General features: G+C 41.6%; 3 protein-coding genes across 4 annotated transcripts; 1 reads left to right on the plus strand and 2 right to left on the minus strand.

Moving 5' to 3' along the window:
• Positions 1-327: 327 nt before the first annotated feature.
• On the plus strand, positions 328-4048 carry LOC106646872 (acetylcholine receptor subunit alpha-like 1). Of its 2 annotated transcripts, XR_001339222.3 has the most exons (10): positions 328-485; positions 1371-1555; positions 1675-1731; positions 1807-1859; positions 1957-2170; positions 2426-2594; positions 2681-2833; positions 2921-3090; positions 3165-3510; positions 3859-4046. XR_001339222.3 is itself a non-coding variant. In XM_014363040.2 (9 exons), exons 1-9 carry the CDS (start codon positions 335-337, stop codon positions 3450-3452), a joined length of 1440 nt encoding a protein of 479 aa, XP_014218526.2. In that variant the 5' UTR covers positions 328-334; the 3' UTR covers positions 3453-4048. The 2 variants fall into 2 exon arrangements, 1 of the variants encoding a protein (XP_014218526.2); XM_014363040.2 differs by having other exon boundaries at positions 3165-4048.
• LOC106646875 (galectin-8) lies at positions 3530-6915 on the minus strand. Its single transcript, XM_014363043.2, has 7 exons — positions 6554-6915; positions 5819-5904; positions 5193-5403; positions 4899-5096; positions 4738-4826; positions 4471-4662; positions 3530-4391 (listed from the first exon to the last, which is right to left on the minus strand). Exons 1-7 carry the CDS (start codon positions 6641-6643, stop codon positions 4244-4246), a joined length of 1014 nt encoding a protein of 337 aa, XP_014218529.1. The 5' UTR covers positions 6644-6915; the 3' UTR covers positions 3530-4243.
• A 329-nt stretch (positions 6916-7244) lies between these two features.
• Positions 7245-15251, minus strand: Glyp (glycogen phosphorylase). Its single transcript, XM_014363134.2, has 9 exons — positions 14805-15251; positions 11226-11327; positions 10801-11115; positions 10611-10722; positions 10203-10522; positions 9714-10139; positions 9114-9644; positions 8712-9041; positions 7245-8635 (listed from the first exon to the last, which is right to left on the minus strand). Exons 1-9 carry the CDS (start codon positions 15045-15047, stop codon positions 8480-8482), a joined length of 2535 nt encoding a protein of 844 aa, XP_014218620.2. The 5' UTR covers positions 15048-15251; the 3' UTR covers positions 7245-8479.
• Positions 15252-15874: the final 623 nt, after the last annotated feature.

A 15874-nucleotide genomic window follows, 5' to 3' on the forward strand; every position in this document is an offset into this window, starting at 1 on the left:
TGTGAGTAAAAAAAAAAAAAAAAAAAAAACCCGCACTTCGGTCGGGTTCGCTCACCGCAACAAAGTTGGAATGAAAATACACTGCCGAGTGGGTATCAGCAGGCAAATATTAAATTCGATAAAGACGAGGGGTAATTTTTCCATCCTCCAAACAAACGTACACCACATATACGTGCAAAGCACGAGTAGCCGAGCGGTGTTTTCATCTAGATAAAACTAGAAGCATGAGTTTGGTCCCGAGCCGCAAGGATCTACACACGACGTATATACATATAGCACCTATAATATAAAACAGTGGCACACACAGTCGCGAAAGCTCGCGCGGGATGGATGGATGGGAGGCCGAGAGCGTCAGAGGCAAGGACAGTTAGTTGACGGACGACGATCTGTCGATATGACAAGTGGCAGGCCGCTGCTCGGCGCGTTGCTCGTCGCCCACTGCTTCGCCGTTTGCACCCTCGCCGCCAATATCACCCTTCCCAAGAGTAAGTGACTACGTTTTTTCTTTCCCCCCCCCTCCCTTCTCTTTTCCTTCAAATGCGAACATTTCTCGACGCTTCCGTTGATTCTTGGATCGCACAAAGTATATATAGATATCCATCGAGCGATCGCCAACCGATTTTCGTCGAGCCAACCCTCGCGAGTACAGTTTTTTTTTTTTTTTTTTTCAACGAAAGCTTCGTGCAACACACCAGCAGTTTATCGTAACGACAAGTGCTCCAGTTTCAGCAGCTCCACACACCGTCCCACTTTTAGCCACCAATCAACCTAATGGGTCGTCCGCTTCGTCTCCTCCTCGAATGGAATATTGAACCGAGGCTAAGCCGTTTGACGCGATGGGCGAATTTTCGATACCGATTTCCGACCTGTTGAACAACGAAAATAAGAAAAAAGTAACAAAAAATGTTCATACGTGTACACCCACGACGGCAGGGCTTGTAAAAAAGAGAGTGAGCTCGGGCTCTGGAGAAGCGCGCATTAGATAGGCGTTTATCCACTTACAGCCCCATTCGCTTCAAATCTGCGCGCTCTGATGACGATAATCGGCGCGGTCTCTCCTCCCACACGTTCACGGCTCTTCCCTTTTGTCTTCGATTTCGCTGCAACAATAAGGTTTGTTTTTTTTTTTTTTTTTTGCCCCCCTACTCGACTGAGCCCTTTTCGCGCTCTCTCTCTCGCCCTTGCATGTGCTTTTGTACGCGCGCGCGCGCGTAATTAAATTACTCCAATTTGTACAACCATTGAAACGCCGATGTTTTTTTTCCCCCCCCTTTGTATCATCCTGCGTACATTCATTGCAATCGAAGTAGATCGCCAGCGTTCAGTGGAAGATAAAGTTAAGAAAAAAAAAAAAAAAAAAATTCGTACAGACAACCAAGCGTGGAACGAAACGTGGACGGACAAGCTGAGGCAACACCTGCTCGCCAAGTATGACAAGCTCGCGAGGCCCAGCCAACACTGGAACACGACGACCGTCAGCGTCAAGCTCAACGTGCAGACCGTCGAGGTGGCCGATCACGACAACGTCATGGCCGCCAACGTGTTCGTCATCATGGTAATAACGCGAAAAACCACGAAATTCGCCCAAAACGCGCGATCGTTCACTTACAGGTACCTTATATCGAGGGAGTGTATGTTTTGCTTTTTGTTGTTGCGCGTCGACTTGCCACGTAGACGTGGAACGACGACAAGCTGAGATGGAACTCGTCCGAGTTTGGCAACCTCACCCAGGTCGAATTTCATACTCGATAAAATTATTAAAACGCGTACGAACAATTGTGTCAAATTTTCATTTGAATGCTCCAGGTAAACCTCGGGGCCCACGAAATCTGGCTGCCCGACATTTACGTGCTGAATAGGTAAAAAAACAAAAAAAATGTACCGATCTTGTAAGAGAGTTGGTAGAGTGGAGAAAAAAAACAATGAAATAAACATCAAGGCGAATAAATTGCTTAGCGCGTCCCACGGTATGGAGTACTACGGCGATCGGCACTGCATAGTCAACGAGCTGGGTCTCGCTATTTGGGTCACGCCCACGATATTTCACGGCTACTGTCACTTGGACTTCAAGTACTGGCCCTTCGAGATGAACACGTGCAGGCTGAGCTTGAGCTCGTGGACGTACGACGGCTCCCAAGTGGACTTGAAATTGCTCGGTTCCGGCGTCGACGTTAGTGTGCACATGTATATATATATACACACGCGTGTGCCTTTTTTATCATTCTCATCGCTCTCTATATATATATATATATATATATAATGCATGCACTTTGCTCCACTCGCCCGATTCTCCTTTATTTGCACATGACATGTGTGCCTTTGAAAGTATTGACACTATACTTACATGCAGTGTTGTTTTGAATGCATTCAAGGAGCAAAAGCGGATACATATATAATATATAAAGCTTCGAGACGTTTTTCGCAGCTCAACGATTACGTGGTCATAAACGAGTGGGTGGTGCAAAACGTCACGCCGATACGCAGGGAGGAGGTCTTCGACTGTTGTCCCGAGGCCTACATCACCTTGGACTTTGAGTTCGAGCTCGCCCGATCCTCCGAAATTTACTACCACATCGTCTTTGTACCCATCATTCGTAAGCAATTGCAGTGGTTCACTCCCATTGAAAAAACAATTTCCTCGAGGGAGCAAAAAATGTATATATTTTTGTTATTCTTGTAGCAATAGTTTTCTTGTCCCTCATTACGTTTTGGCTGAGGCCACAGAGCGAGATGAAACTCATCGTCAACGCCTGCATAATCCTCATCGTCGTGCTGTACCTCATCTACTTTGGCCACAAAATACCCCCAAGGTTCGACAGTATGCCAATTATCGGTAAGATGTCCTTGTACACTTTATCCGGGACGGAGGGGGGATTTTAGCGAGATATGGTTTAGCGTGTTATTTACGGCATTGTTTTAGTTAGGTTTTACAGTGCCTGTCTCTGCCAAGCGACCTTATCGCTGGTCGTTGCAACCATTGTGATAAATATCGATAAATTTGCATTTTGCACGAGCATCCCGCGGCCGATGAGGCGTCTCCTGCTCGGCAACCCTGGACGTTACTTGGGCCTCAATCACATTGTCCAAGAGGTCGGTAGGCTGTTGATGAACAAATAATAAAACGGTATCGGTTGACTCGACGATGAGTGTCATTCTCTTTGCAGATCGAGTCGCAGAGATCGGCAGGGGAGCAGGAGATGTGCGAAAATCACTTGATGGATATAACGATATCGACGACGTCCTTTGCGAGTTTCACCAACAGCCAACAACAGCTGTTTACTTCGCCGAATCACAAAACCGTCACGAAGCTGGAGTGGATGCTTCTAGCGACGGCGATTGATAGACTGGTGTTTTGCTTGTTTTGCGTGGTCTACCTTATATTCGCCATCAGTTGGGTGCACATGAAAAGATTTACCTTCACAAGCGATAATGAGCCCTACTGGCACAGCTAGTGGGTGTACGACAACGATCATCCATTGTTGAAAAGAGGAAAAACAACGCACACGCGACGTGAATTGAAGCGCTTTTTATTATGTTTGAAAATATCATTTTACGCTATAAACATTCATAAGTTTAGTCTCGTAAATATATATTCTAAGTGTACATACAAATATATTAACAATTATACGAAATTATTGTATAAATATATAAAAAAGGAAGTCTTTCGCGACATTGTCTTTACGGAGCACTTGTTTTTTTTTTTTTTTTTTTCCCCAACTCTTTCTATACTTTTTTTTACAAATAACTTCTGTAAAGGATTTTATTTTATAGACTATATCATCTGAATGATCAAAAAAAAAAAACTATTATTTCTAAGGAAAATTTAAATTGTTAATAATTTTTTTTTTTTTCACGTAGTATTTTCCACGATTGAGAATCGTCAACAAAAACGTCAACAAACAATAACGATAGATTGCGATATTCCAGAGCCATCTCGACAAGAAGCATTCGTCGAACACAAAATATACATAAAAAATTACTTCGCCCGAGGCGAAGATTGCAAACTTGACAGAGACTTGACTTGAATGGAAAAAAAAAAAAAAAATCAATAAAAAAATGAAAGAAAAAAAACTCGCTCTTGGAATGATCTTGTCGAAAGTGCCTCCTTTTCAATAAACCATGACAATATTAATTGCTTCGTTCGATGCAACATTACTTCTAAGGCAGCTTTGGCGCAAAAGTACGATCATTTTCAGGAAAAATTTCTCGCAGAAACTGTTTGCGTGAATTGCGTAGTTTTCTTTCACTGGTATGAGACGAGCATCTGGTAGAGCACCAAGTCTCCCGTGATGCGGACGGTATTGATGATCATCGGCTTCAGCCTGTGCTGGAATTCGCCAATCAATTTATCATTGAGCCACACGCTGTAGCCATTGAACTCACAGCGGATTCTGCAACGATAATGAATTTGTAAGCAAAAAAATAAAATGGTGTTTCCGCGAGTGCTGAACGAGCTATTGGAAAAATTACATTAACGAAAATTCTCGTCCAGGGGTCCAAGATTGGCCCTCGTGGCGTTCCTCTTTGTCCCACATGCCACTGTTCCAACTATTCATGATTAAACACGACGGCTGATTTCCATAGTAGTAACGTGGATTCAAGTGCAAGGCGATGATCGGATGGGGGTACACGCTTTTTCCTTTTTGAAGATTTATGTAGAATCTGTAAATACACGAACATTTGATGGGTTAAAGGTCAAAAAAAGTACATGGTTTTCCGGCGATTGTTCAAACTCACGAGTGCGGCAGTAATTTCAGTCTACCCTTGATCGTCAATTTCGCTCCAACGTCGAATCCCTGCGGGAGATCGATGACGGCAGGCAATCCCTAAGAAAAAATTGTACATTGGAAAAAAAAAAAAAAAAAAAAAAAAACAGTTGATTAATCTGTAAAACTTACCAAATTATCGCTCAGTGGCTGGGCGTCTCGCAACTCTAAAATTCTGGTCGGCTTGCAAATCTGCGGATCGGGATACTCGTGGATGTTGGTCTGTCGGACCCTCGTCTCCTCGACATGGTCGTTGAACTCGAGGCCGATGATTTCTTGCAGCGGAATCCTGTAGGCAAAGGCACAAAAGTGTTCTCCATCTATCGCGATCTAAACAAAAAAATTTTTTTTTTTTTTTTTTTTTCACTTTCCACTTTGAAAAAGGTCGAAAAAACCGGTGAAAAAAGGGTAAAGAAATACAATTACCTGAAATTCATTGAGGGTGCAAAATATCGTGAGGTGAAAAAAGGAATTTCTCCGGAAAAGGTAGCCTCGAGCCGGCAATGGCGAGCAGGTCTCCTCCTCCTCCCAGCATCCCTTGTGTTTGCTGTTCCGGACTATGTAGCCGCGATCGAGCCGAGGGTTGAAGTGCAAGGCTATCGACCCCGATGCTCTACATCTCAGATTTAGCGAGAATCTCCGAAGGAAATGTTTGATTTACTTTTTTTTTTTTTTTATGTATATATATGTATCAAAATTGTCACATATTGTTGTTGCCAAAGCGAAAAAAATTAAAATAAATAAAATTTAATAAATTTTGACGAAATCGACCGAAACGGGTTGTCTGTGTATTTGGACTACTGATCGGTATGAGATTTTTTGTACGACTAAACTATCGGTTTATTTGAACGTGTTGTCATTGGCGACGTCGAGTTGGGCATCTTTTGTTTTTAACTTTTCGTTGCCACGTTAACACCATGAATAGAGCAACAAAAACATTTTTCCGATCGAAGGAGGGAGGCACGATATGCATGTACATATTTATTTATTTATTTATTATTTTTTTTTTTTAAATCATCGGCTAAGGTCGCGTGCAAATAGGCTCTAATTACCTGGTGGCGTCGATCGGGATGTAGCCCGTGACGATGATTGCCGACGTCGCGGTCAGCTGGTTCAACTTGAAAAGCGTCGATATATTCTGCGAAAAAACAAACGCAGGGAAATAATGATTAAAGAAAGTAAACGAAAAAAAAAAAAAAAAACGTGCCGAGTAGTCGTCGCTCATATCATACTCTGTAGATCAACTCTAACGTTTGTATGCGGATCCTCGGCAGTGGCTCGTTTCGATGAAAAATCGTACGTTTTATTTTTCTCATCATGTCGCAAATTATAAGATACTATATATACTTATCACTGTTTTCGATTTCCCAAACAATCGGTACGTGTATATAGTTACTAAGGATATTCATGCCACGCGGGAATGCAACACAACTAAATGCTCCTTTTTCATTGTTTGTTTGTTTTCTTTTTGCAAAAAATTTGTCCACATCTTATCATTCAAACGCGAACCGAGCCCACGAGATCAAATCACGTAATCTGTTGCACTGCACAGCACAAAAAGTACATTCGCATAACGAAACGCAAGCACGACGAAGGTGATAAAAAGCTCGAAAAGTTTCGCGCGTACACGAAGACGTTCGATCTCAGCCGAGAGTAGCCGAAGCGATGAGAGTGGCGCAGTTGACACGCAAAAACACACCACGTCAAGCAAAGAGAGAAAAAACAACGACGCAGTATGTAAGTGAGATATAGGAAAGGTGCGAGTGATACGAATGCGGTATACTCACCACGGGCACCGTCTCCTCGTCGAAGAACTCGAAATTCTTCAGAGCCTCGTTCCTCCGAGCCACGACCGCGTGCAGCCACTCTCGAGTCATGTTCTCACTCGATCGAAGCAATTACAATGAACGATATATGTAGGTATGGTGTTTTACTGCTCTACCGATCTCTGATTATTTTGATATCCGTGTGTATATCCCGCGAATCGACACACCGCATCCTGTCGGATCTATATCCCGCCGGCAACTAAAAATATAATTACCCAACGACTCTTCACTCTGTACAGTAGCAGTCTATATACATGCCTCTCTTGTTCTTCTTTGCGCTCCACTTTGTGGCTTCTTTGGAGTTGATATTCTTTATACGTGCACACACGCTAGCCGCGGTACTTAAGTACTGGAGTGCCTCTCGGAAATTTCACTTCCGCGCCTTGCCGATCGATCGCTTTTTAAACTCATTAGCCCCGTGCCAAAGTGCTGACCGGGCTTATTGGCTCTGTTGCGTGGGTTTGGGCAACGTTTTTTTGTTAGAGATAACGTTTTATCAAGATATTGGGTGTGTACCTGTACTCTGTTTTAGGAGCGATAAGGTCGAGGCTTTTTGCCCTCGAGGGTGGAATTTTTGTTTTTCCCAAGCGAGGGATCGGGATGATCGTTGAGTAAAAAAAAAAAAAAAAAAAAAAAAAATAGAAAAACGTGATTGTTTGAATAAAAGTTTTTGTTTTGTTTTATTGCATAATAGATCTTTCACATTCATCAGTTCATTTGTGTATAAGTATAATATACATGTATATTTTTTGTTACATGCGTTGCGATATCGAGACGTACGTTCTTTTTGCTTAAGTAACAGAGTCCTTCATCACACGGATGTATTCATTGTTTTGTTATTATTACTTCCAGTTTTTATTATGAAAATAGGTCAGCCTTCGTGGTTGTTTGTGGTTTGAGTATTCTGACTTTTTTTTTTAAATTTATTTTTTTTATTTTATTTTTTTCCTTAACAATCGTACTGTATAACAATCTCACAAAGATAAATCTTGGTACATCGATAAACGTCTCGGCTACGTTATTCCGCATAAAATTTGTAAAAATATCAATAGGATTTTCCATTGTGCGTTTCGTTGTCATTTGTACATGTGTCTATAAAATTGTTTCTCAGTTAGAATACATTGTACTTTAAATAGAGGAACTTTACGATTAAGCCAATATAATTTAATTTTTTTTGTAACGTGACAGAAAAAAAAATTCTTTGGAACACGCGCGAGTTAAAAGATTTAAAATTATTAACAATATAATAACCCTATGCACTGAGTATTGGATACATCAGTTTGCCTTTGATAACAAATAAAACGACGATGTTTGTCAAAAGCTATACGTATTTCCCAATGTTCAATCTAAAATCTATAATGTGTAACGAAATGATTGCAACTGTGAAATTTTTTTTACAAAAACGAAAAAAGTTTCGTCACGATTTTTTTGGAGACTAGAGGAGTTTCAAGAAAAAATAGAAAATACATGTACATAGAAAATTTAAATGGTTCAAAAGTATAAACTAATAAGTAAAGGCAATTAACAGTAATAATAATAACGATAATATAGTAGCTCTAAAAATGTAAAAACACTTTTAGATTCACACAACAGTGTGCCACATTTTCCTAATACTATCGAACTTTTCGTTCTGTTTTCGTTATTTAAGAATCTATGTCGACCGAAACTTAAAAATTTGTAAAAATAATCAAAGTATAGGTGTCTACAATTCCATTAATTTTGACTTAATTTAAATGTCATCTACCTGTAAATGTACATGGATAAGCGTAAGTGCGTGAGTCGAATTATATTAATAAAAAAAATCTTCCATGAGGCATATCTTGCCTTGTATGCGATGGGAGATGCTGATTTACCATCTTAACATAATAATAAACATTAAAAAAAAATTTAAATATCACGTGGCTCATGAGGATCAGGCAGTTTTTGCCAGTTGGGCTCGACGCCCCAAATTTCTCGGGCGTACTCAGCGATCGTTCGATCTGATGAAAATTTACCAGACGAGGCGATGTTATGAACGGCCATTTCAACCCATTTCGATTCATCCTACAAACATTTTGACAATTTTAATCAAACTCCTGTTGAATAGCTTATAATTGAAAACTTTTAAAATCATACGTACGAGATAAGTTTGGGATACTTTGTCCTGAGTTTTGATGTAGTCGGCATAGTCAGCCAGAAGATAAAATCTGTCCCACTTGAGCAGAACATCGACAATATCTTGGAACTCTCCTGGATTGTTGGGACTAAAGAATCCTCCTTGGATTTGATCGATACATTGTTTTGCCTCTGGCAATTTGTTGTAGTAATCGTAGGCGTTGTATCCTTTTCTCTTCAACTCCTCAACTTCGTCTACAGTCATTCCAAAGATAAAGATATTGTTATCACCCATTTCCTCAGCCATCTCGACGTTGGCTCCATCGAGAGTACCGATGGTTAGTGCGCCGTTCAACTGAAATATGTATGAATCGATGAATATACTCAATTTATAAAAATAGAACGGTTCTTCAAAAAATCAACTCACCATGAATTTCATGTTACCGGTTCCCGATGCCTCGGTACCGGCAGTCGAGATCTGCTCGCTGAGATCGGCAGCGGGGATAATCTTTTCCGCCAAAGTGACTCTGTAGTTCTCCAAAAAGATAAACTTGAGCTTATCCCCGACAATGGGATCGTTGTTGACGACATGAGCGACGCTACAAATGAGCTTGATGATCTTTTTGGCAAGATGATAACCGGGCGCAGCCTTGCCGCCGATCATCACAGTGCGGGGCACAAAGGCCGCGTTCGGGTTAGCCTTAATGCGATTGAACATTGTGATGACGTGCAGGCAGTTGAGCAGCTGGCGCTTGTACTCGTGAATACGTTTGACCTGAATGTCAAAGATCGACGAGGGATTGACCTTGACTCCGTATTCCTTCTCGAGAATATCGGCGAGTCGCATCTTGTTCTCTTGCTTAACTTTAACGACAGCGCGTTGGAATAACGGATCTTTGGCGAACTGCTTGAGCTGCTCGAGCTGCTCCAAATGTACGGTCCAGTCGCTTCCAATTCTCTGCAGAAAAACGAAATTAGTCGAAAAATCGACGAATAAAAAAAAGCACAAGCGAGTCAAATCATTCACCTCTTCAATGATATCGGACAGATTGGGATTGCAGAGCAAAAGCCATCTTCTGGGAGTGATGCCGTTGGTTTTGTTTTGGAATTTTTGCGGGTCGAGCTGATAAAAATCACGGAAGACGGAGTCTTTCAAAATTTCTGAATGGATGCGGGCCACACCGTTGACAGCGTGACTGCCGACGATTGACAAGTGGGCCATGTTTACGCGCTTCTCGCCCTCCTCTTCGATAAGAGACATGCGACGCAAACGATCCAAGTCACCTGGGAATTTGGCCTCGACTCTCTTCAGATGTAAAAAGTTGATGTGATAGATGATCTGCAAGTGTCTCGGCAGAATGCTGTCCAGCATGCTAGTGGGCCACCTCTCCAGCGCCTCCGGCAGTACGGTGTGATTCGTGTAGGCGCAAGTACGGACTGTCACTTCCCAAGCCTACAGAGAACGCGTTCGGTTAGATTTTCATGGAAACAGAGAGTGAAATTTACTTTTTAGTACCTTGTCCCATGAAAGGCCCTCGATATCAATGAGGATCCTCATGAGCTCGGGGATCGCGAGGGACGGATGGGTGTCATTCAGCTGGATGGCCACCTTGTCCGGGAAAGCGTCAAAATCAGTCCTGTGGTGCTCCTTAGAGCCAAATTTGCTCGACTTGTAACGTCGAATGATATCCTGCAGGGTGGCCGCCACCATGAAGTACTCCTGCTTCAAGCGCAGCTCTTTACCCTCGAAGAAGTTGTCGTTCGGGTAAAGTACCCTCGAAATGTTTTCCGCCAGATTCCTGTCGATCACGGCCTGAATGTAGTCGCCGTCGTTGACTGAAACGAGAAAATATCGGTTGTAAATGTCGCTCTCATCTCTCACTTTTAGTCAATCAGTCAACTTTAGATGGAAGTTGGGACGTACAGAATTTCAAGTTGAACTCGACCGGCGACTTGGCCGACCACAGTCTCAGAGTGTTGACGACGTTGTTCTTGTATCCCGGGATGGGATTGTCGTAGGGCATGGCGAACACGACCTTGAACGCAACAACGACTCGTACACTAAAGTAATGTAGACAAAAAAAAAAAGAAAAAAACAATCCAAAGGAACTCACCTGCGTGTTGACCCACTTCTTGCCCTCGGGAGCGTCGATCACGTGGCCGTAAAAGTTGACGGGCAGCATGAACTCGGGTCTCGCCTTTTCCCAGGGGTTGCCGTACCTCAACCAGTCGTCGGGCTCCTCGACCTGCTCGCCGTTCTTGATCTTCTGGGCGAAGATACCGTACTCGTAGCGGATGCCGTAGCCGTAGGCTGCCAAACCCAAGGTGGCCATGCTGTCGAGGAAGCACGCGGCCAGGCGCCCGAGACCTCCATTTCCCAGACCCGCGTCCTCCTCCAGCTCCTGCAGCTCTTCGATGTCAAGGCCCATCTAGCGATTTTTTTTTTTATTTAACGTAAATTAACGGTTTTTCTCCTTGTCTCTCTCGATCCTATAGTCATAAACACTATGTTCCTCGACAAATCTGGTCCATCACCCACCTGATACATGGCTTCGTCGCAGGCGCCCTGAATACCCAAGTTGATCATCGTGTTTTGCAATGTTCGGCCCATGTAGTACTCGAGGGACAAATAGTAGCATCTCTGCAAAAAAAGATATAATCGTAGAGTTTATTTATAGGCTCGGCTGCAATTTTATATACGATATGCCAAGATTATACTCGTATCGACGGATCGTTTGAGCGCCAGTTAAGGTCGTCCGAATGGATTTTTCATTTGTTGGGATATTTTTTTTTTTTCTTATCCGTTCACGCGTCGATTTTGGGGTCACGGATTATCTTACGTAGTCCTTGGATGAGAGAAAAAAAATCATCCCCTGCTGCACGTATATTATACAAGCAACGCGGAAATCGAAGATTACGCGATAAAACTAGTGCGTAACTTGTTTATTGAAATTGACAGTCGAGTTTTTCAAAATGATTTCCTTGACAAGTGATGGGGGGCAAAACCTACAGCTTCAACTTTTCAGAAACAAGGAAAAAAAAAGCTCTCGAGCCAGAGTTTTTGTAATACGTATCTAAATGCCGTATACTTACACACTACGTTTACCCACATCTACCAAAATATATAACTGCAGCTCGGAGCTGAAATTTCGTGAATTTGGGAAGGTATCCAAAAAAACTAGGAAGAGTTATTTAGCTAGAGCGAGCCCGGAAGCAGCGATTTTATGTACCTGAAACCAAGTATTTATTGCTGAACCGCCAAATCAAGGACTGGACTTTCGCTTCCGAATCTTTTGATGGTAAGAGACGCATATCATCGTCGTACTTATAGGGATAATGCTGATGAATCGAAAGAGAAAGAAAAATGAGAGTAGCAATGATGGGCTGGTAAAATTTTCGTTTCGACTCGTCATCATCAGTCGAGAGAGACCGACACATACGTTGAGAGCTTAATGGATGTAAATTTAGAGCGCTCTCGTGTTTTTGTCCTTCGGCTGTTATTCTATGTGTTGTGTTATACGCATAGCGAACAGTGCCACTGTTTGCTAATAGCACTGTTATTGCCTTTTGACTAGTTTAACACCATATTTTCTTTTTTTACGTAAGTAATGAGTATATAAATTTGGATCCAAATCTCAAAATTTAGTGATTTTTGCATTACGAATGTATAACTTTTAAAGCTAAATCGGTTATTACGATACAGATAAAGTTCAAAGTGTACACTGCCCCGTTGCCATGAAAATCAATACAAATCAATTGATCTCTCGCAGCACTACCAACTCGGCAGTTCGTTACAATCGCTTAACTGTATATACAAGAATAAAGAAAAAAAAAAAGAATTTGATTCTTAGTCTCGTTTTATTATCAACTAGAAAAGCTCGCCGAGCTAATTATCCCAATTACGTAAAGGCCGCGCTCTATCGATGACTTTTGTTCCGATTTAGATGCAAAAATTTCGATAAACCGTTCGCTTTTAATCTGAACTCTTTTAATCGATGTTTATTACATTATCAAAGTATCAATAGCCAGTTTTTTTTTTTTACTATTCAAGAGGAAATGAAGAAAAAAAAATCGCGTTTCGTAATTGTGACAAATATCTGGCGCTTGCGATTGATCAACTACTCTTAGAACAATGCAGATATTTAACTGAAATCGGTTCGCGGCCGATAAGAAAAACGAGCTAGTTTAGCAGAATTGGAACGCCGACCCCGACAATTATAGTTAATTGTTTTGTCTCAACAAATATATAGTCCACTGTATACTTGTTGTTGCGTAATCATATAAGACCATTTTTGCAAGTTTTTAATAAGTATACATACATTTACTGTAACACAACTTCTTTTAATATTCATTGACTTCTATCTTGTTTTTTTTTTTCCATTGTTTACGTAAAATGACAGTAAAAGTTAAAGATATGGTTTAGCTGCATTTAACCATATGAGATAATATCAATAAGCACTTTTTTAAAGTGATTTCGGCTTATTTTTTTTAAAAACACGTATATTAAAACTAAATAAATTTAATTATAAGCTTAAGGAAATCACCCCACGTGCTTAATTATGTATTAAAATATCGTGTAAAAATCGAATAGAAAGTATGTAATACCATACACGAGAAAATTATCGGAGACATTATCTACATATACCTACCCGCACCCACATTGTTCAAACAACATAACTTCAAATTAAGTCTCATCAATTTCGGTAAAGGAGAGTCTCTACGATACCGTGTCACAGTGTAAGAGTTGTAGATGAAAGACGAGAGCACCGAAACTAATATCTTCATTCGACGTCCCTCGTCCACCTAAGTGCGTGTATACATACTTATCGTGTAACACGTGCTAAATAGAAGGAGGAGTAAAATATAATATTGCGCTCACGACGACGACTATGTGGTGCAAAGGTAAGCGAGTATCGAGAGCAAGGCCGGCTCGCGGCACCGATTTCGTTTGTATAAGGTAGTCGAGCCGTGATATCAAAACAATTCGGATCAACTCTGTAAGTACTCTCTGGTGTGTGGTTCGAACGATGTTTAAAACTTATGGTTTTTGTGAATCTTCGAAATTGAAATTTCGAAAGGGCGCCACAACAACTTTACCTGCAGAAAAAATCCCTTGTCTTTATTTATTTTTTTTTTTTTTTGACGTTGACGTTGACGTTTGACGTTGGAGTGATGGAAGAAGAAAACGTTTCGAAAGTAATAGAACTTCGGAGCAGAGCACGGAGGGAACTTTCGAATAAAAAATGTTTCAGCAAATAAAAAACGTGCGGTAGAGAGACAGAAAAAATAAACACGCAGGTATCGCGTGTTCGGTACATGCCGCTTAGTGAATTCCGACGATCTGTATGAAAACAACACATCAACGAACGATAATCGTCGATTGGCCACCTGAAACAACTCGTTTCAATAAACTTTATTTTCCCACTGTTAACATATGAATTCACACTTTTTCACACAAAGTGTCAATAAAAAAGATTTCATTCAAGACTTCATAACATATGTATAAACAAACGTACCAGATAAACCATTTCGTTGAGGGGTAGCGTTAAAAGCTCGCGCCAAAGCGGTGAAAATTTAACAGAATCAGATGAAGACAACGACATAACACAATCCGAAATGAAATTAAAAAGCCCGTGAGTGCCAAATTCTACTATTCCTCCCCTCTTTTTAACGTTTGCAAAAACGCGACAGACCATCGTCGGCATGTAAGTATACACTTTACGGCTGCACTAGGTGACGAGATCTAATAAATATCCGATGAGGACGATAATCGCGTTCCGGGTACCGCACAAGGTTAGGTATTACATACAAGTATCGGAGAAGCAACGGAGATGTTAAAATTAAATGACATCTCTTGTACTTAACACACGAACGATCTAAGTAAGCAGTGTAAAAAATATCGAGAAAAAAATGGAGCTTTAAAAACCGACGATATAATAGACTAAATACGGCCAACAAGTACATACAATCAAAACAATCGACTTCGAGGACAAGGTAAATCTGTTACTTAACTTATCTTGTAATCTCGCGTGGATGGGGTATGATATATATATCTATCAAAATCAAGTGCATTCGCACACATCCGTGCAACAAATGATAAAAGGTGAGTGGTAGTAACCTTGGGATCGGTCTCGTAGTAGTACTGCTGGGTGCGTATCCAGCGGGAGACGAGGTTGTCCTTGACGCTGTGCGCGAGGGCAAAGTAGTAGTCGCGCGAGGTCGCGACATTTCTGTCCTTGACGAGGGTGTAGTGGAGATGCCGGTTGAAGGTCTTCTTGAAGTTGGCGACGTTTTCAACGTCGACGATACCCCGTACCGAGATCTGCTTTCTCTTCTCGCTGTCACTGTCGCTCACCGACATTCTCCGCGGATGGCTATACTCGGCACAAACTTGTGATATTTCGTGCTCGTATCTTACTTCCCGGGGACACGCTTCGAGTGTATATGGCAGCGGCACGCGTAATTGTGCCGTGTGTAGTTACTTTAGCTCCGCAACTGTGACCGAAAAACAACAACAACAACCCGAGGGACGAGAGTTCGGCCCTGCTGCACGACGGGGAACGACTCATTGTGGGCTCGCTCGCGAGAGAGCTGCGAGCGCGCTGCCGGTGTCACCTTGGGAAAGGTCGCGCGTGCGCTTTGACGCTCTCCTCTCTCCTCCTCCTGATTCTCCTCCCCCGAGATGAGAGAGACGAACTCCCTCCGTTACGTTATGGGTTGGCCAAGTGTGTTCCGAGAGATCGGCTGGCTCGCAAATTGCCGTAGCCGGCTGCTCATTTTTGAATTAAATCTTTCGAATTGCCATGCGTAGTTTTTAAATTACAGATCCTGGAAAAAATCGGCTTCTGTATAGGGTGCAAAACTCAAAAAAAGAAAAAAATGTAGGGTTCAAAATGATATAAAGAATCGGTGATTGCTGGGACGATTGAGAGAGATTTGGAAAATTCATCGACAACACGTGTTTTATTTATATCATTTATTTATAAATTAATCGTGCGAATGCAGATGCAATAATGAAAACGTCAAGAAGCGATACGCGTATTACAAGTCACATATTCTTTCAACACTTTTGCCACTTTTCCAAGAGTTAAAAACACATGCATGGATTTATGTAGCTACAATAGATATTAAGAATGTGTATAATATAATATTTAAGTTGCATCATCTTCATTTTCAGCTTTACTGGAT

Source organism: Copidosoma floridanum, unplaced genomic scaffold (assembly GCF_036245765.1).
Source record: "Copidosoma floridanum isolate Cflo_tuat_1 unplaced genomic scaffold, Cflo_Japanese_pri ptg000013l, whole genome shotgun sequence".
Lineage (NCBI taxonomy): Eukaryota > Metazoa > Arthropoda > Insecta > Hymenoptera > Encyrtidae > Copidosoma > Copidosoma floridanum.